The sequence below is a fragment of the Rhinolophus hipposideros genome (assembly GCF_964194185.1).
Source record: "Rhinolophus hipposideros genome assembly, chromosome: 2".
Classification (NCBI taxonomy): Eukaryota; Metazoa; Chordata; class Mammalia; order Chiroptera; family Rhinolophidae; genus Rhinolophus; species Rhinolophus hipposideros.
This window is the reverse complement of record NC_138048.1, coordinates 40,052,524-40,059,673: the sequence shown is the minus strand read 5'-3', so window position 1 is coordinate 40,059,673 and position 7,150 is coordinate 40,052,524. Positions and strand designations below refer to the sequence as shown.

Below are 7,150 nucleotides of genomic sequence, written 5' to 3'. Positions count from 1 at the left end.
ACTATGCGGAAGTTATCATCCTTGACTATCTCTGTGCCTGTCTTCTCTACTTGTTTGAGTGTCCCTTAGGTATATGCCAAGAAATGGACTTGCTGGGTCCACAAGCAGGTCCATCTCCAACTGAAATAAATCTTGCCAAATTGATCTCCACCTTATTCTCCTCCTTGCAATGTAGAACCGGTCCATTTCCCACCGGTTGGCACTTAGTAGTGTTACCTGATTTTTAGATTTTTGAGGGGTATAACCTTGTGTTTTACATTGGTTTAATTTGCTTTGTCTTGCTTACTAGTGAGGTTGAGTATCTTTTCATGTGTTTACTCTCTTTGGGGTTTCTCATCTTTGAATTGCCTATTAGTTCCCGTCTTTTCTTGGGCTGTCTTTTTCTTATCTATCTCGAACAATTGGTGTTATATTCTGGATACTAGCTGTTGGTTTTACGTTACAAATATCTCCTCTCCGTCTTTGATTAGTCGTTTCATCATGTTTCAGAGATGTGAATCCTAACCTAGCAGTACTGGAGAGAACATATCTATGCTACATTTATTTTAAATTTATATTTTAAGGTTAAATGCCTTGTTCTTTAGCAGATAGGTTCTAGCATAAATCAAGAGAACTGCTCTGGGCTCTGGTACCAGCATGGATGCACTCTAGGGCTGGAATGAACCCACAGCCAGGCCTCTGGGAGCCCAGCCAGACCCTCTCCTGCCCAACCTGAAGCCTCAGCCCAGACATTGTCATAGAAATCTGACCAGTATCCAATGTCACCCTTGTGCTGACACCAGTGTGTCCAGCTGCACCCATTATGGCTCAGAGTCCATTACTTTATCCAGCAGCAAGCAGCAGAATGTAACAAAGAGCAGTAGTCTGAGGGGAACTCTGCCTATCGTGGTTCCCACTCAAAGGAATCTCAAGGTGGTTGCGTTTCCACAATACATTCCCACTTAATTCACCTGGTGACAATTCAATCTCTCAAAGGTAGCGCGCAAAGATCAGAGAACCTATAGACTATACTCCTGGAATCTTGTCATTACTGAGATCTTTTTAAGAACCTGACATAACAGGCATTACTAACCATCTCATCCTTTTTTACTGATAAAGAAGACAGCATTCCAAGAGGTTATAAAACCTGCCCAAGATCACTCTGCTAGTAAATAATTCAACCCTAGGCGTCACAGACACCAAAACCCAGCTTCTTTGCATGTTACCACACTACCTAGCGAGGATAAAGCAAGGAAGGAAAGTGTTTCCTTCTGAATATCAAGAAAGAAAGAAGCATAAAGTGATAAGAACTTTGGGAAAACATGACTGGGTCATCATATAGTTTTTGAGCTCCAGAGAAAAGAATGTTGCCACTAAGCCACTTGGAAAACTTCGAAAGTAGGAAGAAGGCTTTCACAGGACTGGTCAAATTGACAGGGAGAAGGATGAGGATGCTATAGATGGGATTTTTTTCAAGCAGTAGTAGTAATAGTAGTAGTAGTAGTAGTAGTAATTCTCTCTTCCTTTTAGGTTGAGCTTCTTATGGTGGTGATCATATCTGTCCTTTGTGGACAAAAAAACAGCTCTGTCACATATCTGGTAAGTCCAGTAACCAAAAGTAACCTCACAGGATGATCTATCATAAATTCCTAACTGGGCAGGTCCTGGTGGGTAGTCCCACCGAAGCATATAACTTCTTTAGTAAAAGGTTTATCTCCGCCCTAACCAGGCCCTGTCCATTGTTCTTGTGTAGCTAGCTTAACACTTCTTTGAAATGTCAGAATAATGTTCTTTTTCAGACCTCTTGGAGGTAAAACCACCCACGAAGGAGCACATGTTAACTATCCTATAATTCAAACATACAGATCATCCTGCCTTGTTTTCTCCCACCCTCATGTAATCTTCCTTATGTTCCCTCCTTCATTCCAAAGTTATAAAAGAAACTGCAAAACTGTCATTCTCAAGATCATTTGAGATCTTGCTTCCTGGCATGTTGTCCGTTTGGCTTAAATAAACTCATAAATAGTCTCTGCAGGTTTGGACATTCTTATTCAACACCTTCCTTCCAGCCTACTCTGTTCCCACCCTGCCTTCCTTCCTTTATTAATGGTTGGGTCCCGCACTGTGTAGGCTCTCAGAAAAAAAAAATTCAAGTTAAAATTTTAAGCTGAGATAGAGTGTTATACTAGATCACTTGAAGATAATTTTTGGTGGCATGGCCCCATGCTATAATTAGGATATGTTTGTATATTTGGGAGCCATTATGCACACTATCTACTATGGGCCCAAAGAAGTGAAACTGGTCCTCCTCACCCCTTGTTCGGGTGTCTCCCTTACTGTGCCTACAAGGCTGTGTAAAGACTGAGCTAGGAGCCCGTGAGGTGATTATCAGTCGGGCATAGTGGCTAATTAGAAACCAGCTTCCAGAATAAGAGAGATACCTTCCCCAGGTTATCCGAGGTGCCATCCTTGGCTCCTGCATCAAGCACATGGGCTGAGGTATTATACCACGTAGCTAATGGGCTGGCTTACGCAGAGTAACAGCCCCAACTCTAAGGGAAGAACACTCTGACAATGAGATATGAGAGGGGCTAGGAAAATTGTGTTTACAAAAGCAAGAAAATAAAGCAAAAGAGAGGGCATAGTGTTCCAATATTCATTCCCATTTACTTCCATATGCAGAAACTTCTGGAGACTGGCCTAGCTGGAGGAAAGGGGTTCTTGACCTGACAATAGAACAGTAATATTTCTAAGTTCCCTAATTTTGTTCCTGAACATATTTGGTTGGAAAGCTAGGGGCAGGAGTCTTTTTACTTCACTGTGCCTTTTATCATCTGTAAATTGGATAATTTTTTAAAAATATTTTACAAAGTTCTTTACATGCATTTCACATGCACCTGTGGGAATACTGGGAAAGGGCAGTGATTTCCACTGATCAGAGGAGGAACCAGCTCAGAGGCCTGTGAACTTGCCCGAGGAATCACGGCCAGTCCCTGTTCCTTTGCCCCTACAAAGTGATGAGCCAAAAATACCTGTAGAATCTGCTCGTGTCTGGCTCTGCATGAGAGATATGGCTCTAAGGTGAATGACTAACATCCATTTCCCTTTGACATAGAGAGTCCAGTCTGTGACATGTGTGTTTGCTGATTCATTTCATTTCTACTCATCAAAAGCAAAACCCCTCAATTTAAAAAAGCAACCAACAGGAAAGCAGCAAAAGGCTCTTCACTCAGCAACTTGCTCTGGAAGCAGATGGAAGGAAAGGAGGAAAAGGAAATGGCAGATAAGATATAAACAAGGAAAACAAGGAGGAAGAGAAACCAGAATAATCATCCCAGAGTACAAACTCCTGTGATCCAAGGAGCAATCAAATGTCAGGCACTTGAGTACACAGAAATGACTCTGGGGTGACAGAGATGGAATCGCCTCCCTTAGGAGCTTTGGTAGGAATCAAATGGAAGCCAGATGAAGAGGATTCACCCCATTCAACCCATCACAGCAAAGAAGAGTGCAATGGACAGCAAGCTGGTCTTATTTAGACTTTCTTATCAAAATCTTTCCTGTGTCTGGCTGTGAACCACCCTGTCTTTGACAAGATGACCAGGATTGTTCCAACAACCCTCACAGTCTGGATGCAGAGCCCCCATATTGCACAAAGGACTCAATCCCCTGAATTTCCCACTCCAAGAATGATGCCACCATCCATCCACATGGCCACCCAACAAGGGACCTGGAGTCATGCTTTCCCTCATTCCCACACCCAACCAGCCATTAAGTACAGTTGAGTGAGAAGACTTCTTAAATCTCATTTGAGTCTTCCTTATCACCCCGACATTGCCCCAGTTCAAGCCCCCCTCTGTCTCCCCCATTTGTCACCTGGACTACTGCAATACCTTCTAACTAAACACTGTACCTCCAGTGTTTTTCCACCATTACACAGAAAGGCTAAAATGAATAGTTGACCATGTCTACCTGCAGATTAAACTCTTTCAGTGCCTTACCAAAGAGCAGGAAAACCTTCATGGTCTGACCTTCTCTTCCTGTTCAGCCTTATGTTTGCAAATCCCCACCACACAGCATGCGGAGGCCATAGTACACTGCTGTGCAGATCCCGTAAGGTCTGCTGCTCTTTCATATAGAACATTCCACCTCATATTTCAAGACTCATCCTGAGTATCACCTCCATCCCACCTCAGGTAGTCTAGATGCCCCTCCTTTGTGGTTGTAAAACACACTGCACATATCTCAATAACAGGACATATCACACTGTTTGATAACTAACTATTTAATTTCTTCTTTTACTTGGACTGTGAGCCCTCACTAAGAGCACAGACTTTGTGGCCCTGGCACTTGGTAGAGGGTCCTCAATAAAACCACAAGTTAAATCAAATAGAGCAGAGTAAGGAAACAGAATACTCTCCTCCACGATGCGTTTCACTGGAGGCCAGGGTTCTTCCCTCTTCTTTTGCATGATGGAAAACCCATTTCTAAGCATCTGTTTCTGCTGAAATCCAGACAAAGAATTCAAGCCTGAAACTACTTACTCTGTAGTTCAATGCCACCTGTTGTAGCAGAATCCATACTCTAATGTTAAGAAATCAATGCATAAGGTGTCATTACCCTCTTCTTGAGCAGGTGAGACAATTCCTCTTCAGCAACACACTCCTCTGGAATCTTCAGCATGACCAAGAATGTTTTATTTGATGATAACTCAAGTATTTCATTTTCATCTTCATCGATGTAAGTTACTAAAGAGAGTGGAGGATGGGGAAAAAAGGTAAAAGTAAACACATGCATAAACTAATCAACTCATTGGCTGCTGTACTTTAAAAAAAAAAAAATGAGTACTTTTTAAGGATAAAGCCTGTCAACAGTAAGCAAGTAAGAACAGAAATGCTTTTTCCCCTCAATAAGATTGAACAAAGACAAGGTCTTGCCTCCATCATGATAAAAAGTTTATTTCATCCCATAAGGGGTCTTAGATTCTATTGAATACAGACTGGGAGGAGGGCCAGCAGGAAGGAGTGGTAAGAACATGAATTTGTTTGTTAAACTAAACCTGCAGCTTAGCTATACACATATGGAGTCAAGGCAGGTGATGGGGGACAGTCTGGGGGTGGGGGTGAACAATGGGTGATGGGGGATAGAGTGTGGGAGCAAGGAATCACCTTCAGTTCTGTGCACTTGATGAGGAAGTGACATCATCGACCAGAACAGAGCGGGAACTAGAATAGGAGCGTGTGAGCCCACGACTTGAAATCTCCCAGGGAGACACAAGTCATCACTCTAGAGTATATCGCACAGATGAGGAATGTTGATACACTCTGTTTGCAGAAGGGAAACCGGAGCACTCAGAGCCTCAGGGCACACAGGCTTACATTCCTGGGACAATGAGCTCTGTGTGGTTGCTTGCGTTCTAATCACTGTGAGCTACCTGATTTTTATGCAGTTAGAGCTCAAAGAAAAACACACAAAGTCAGGAGCCAAGAGCTAGAAGCTGGCATGCATGGTACTAATTATGCTCCAAGCTCCGCCTGGGCCTCACCGGCTGGGCCCACGCAAAAGCCACCTATCTGGCCCTGAAAAAGGTGTGGGTGGGCAGAACCAGGTGTTTGTGTTGCCCTAGACTTTTCAAATCCCAACTGATAATATAATCAGCTTCTTTTCCTGGACTTTGAAAAGGCCATAGTGGAATCAATTCAGGATTTATGATGAAAGGGAAGGTGAATCCTGGTACCTCATTCCCTGAGAAAGTCTGGAAATGTGAGGCATGAGGAGCAAGGGAATATGCACAGAAGAGTTAACAGAGCAGGACTGAGACTGCCAGCTTAGAAAGCCCTCTTAGGGTAGCCCCTGGAACTTGGTGGCCCTTGGAGGGTTCCCACCATTCCCTGACAAAAGTGGCTCACATGTTCCTTAACTGTTTGCACAAACAACGTGACTTATGTTGAACATCTCCTTCCCTTCTGGGAGTCTGGAATTTTAGTACACACCAAGCAGAGGTTGCCTATATGATGAATCCCAATAAAACCCTGGGCACTGAGTCTCTAACGAGCTTCCCTGGTGGACCACATTCCACACAATGTTGGCACAACTCACTGCTAGAGGAATTAAGTACCTCTTATGGGACTGCACCTGGACAGGACTCTTGGAAGCTTGCACCTCATTTCCTCCAGATCTCGCTTTACATCCTTTTGCTGTAATAAATCAGTCATCTCTAAAACTATATGCTGAGTCCTGTAAGTCCTCCCAGCAAACCACTGAATCTAGGGGTAATCATGGGGGACCTCAAACACAGGGAATTATCTCTGCATCTTTATTTGTTTTAAGTTATTACATTATTTTGTCTGACAATAAAAGTTATGCCCTCAAAGCAGAAAACTTGCAAAGTATACAGAAAATTGTAGCAAAGGAAGACACTAATCATTCTTTAATCAAGGTTTTCCCCCACACTTTATATTATATATTTGAGGTCTTAATGAAAAGGTAATTTGTATACAGCTTTTGTTGTTTGTTGCTGTCATTGTGTATTTGTCTTGATTCTTTGGTTGTTGCTGTTAACATATCAAAAGCCATTCCCCATGTGTTTGAAATTCCTTGCAAAGATTAATTTAATGGCTGCATCTTGTTCATAAGTGGCTTGCCCATTTTCCTAAGTCTTTTAGTGTTTTCAACTTTCCACTGTTGTAAACCATGCTTCAATGGAAATCACTGAGCTCTGCACCCACAACGTATCATTACCTTGGAAGGGAAAAGGGGATGCCAGAGGGTGGATATGGTATTCACATAACTGCTGAACTCAAGGGCCCTGACAAGAGATGCCAAATTCAAAACGAGGGTCTCCAAATAATAGTTCTAATGATAGATACTTAACTTGTATCACCAAATAATGAATCTGTCCTAAGATCTGGCTAAATGATTGTGTTGGTAAATAACAACAAACAACAAAAACAATGGGTTTACCTAGTCAGCAGAGTCTCATTAATGATACTTCATCTGGGCAGCCCTTTCCATGTAGAAGATGTGTTTAAAAAAACAGAAAGCCTAAAACATGCAAAGTACATTGCAGGTATACAAAATCAGCTCTTTGGCTGGAATATAAGAAATGAGGCTGCAGAGGGAATCCTTACATGCCAGGTAGCTGCAGGAGGTAATGGACGTCATGAAATGT

At 42.6% G+C, this 7,150-nt stretch overlaps 1 protein-coding gene across 1 annotated transcript in view; it reads right to left on the bottom strand.

The window, feature by feature from the left end:
* LOC308507496 (TPA-induced transmembrane protein) overlaps nt 1-7,150 on the bottom strand; it is a 29,580-nt gene that overhangs the window by 10,196 nt on the left and 12,234 nt on the right. Inside the window, exon 3 of the mRNA XM_081072536.1 lies at nt 4,600-4,727. Within this exon, the coding sequence (XP_080928662.1) occupies nt 4,600-4,727 (128 nt within the window). The remainder of the gene's footprint in view (nt 1-4,599; nt 4,728-7,150) is intronic.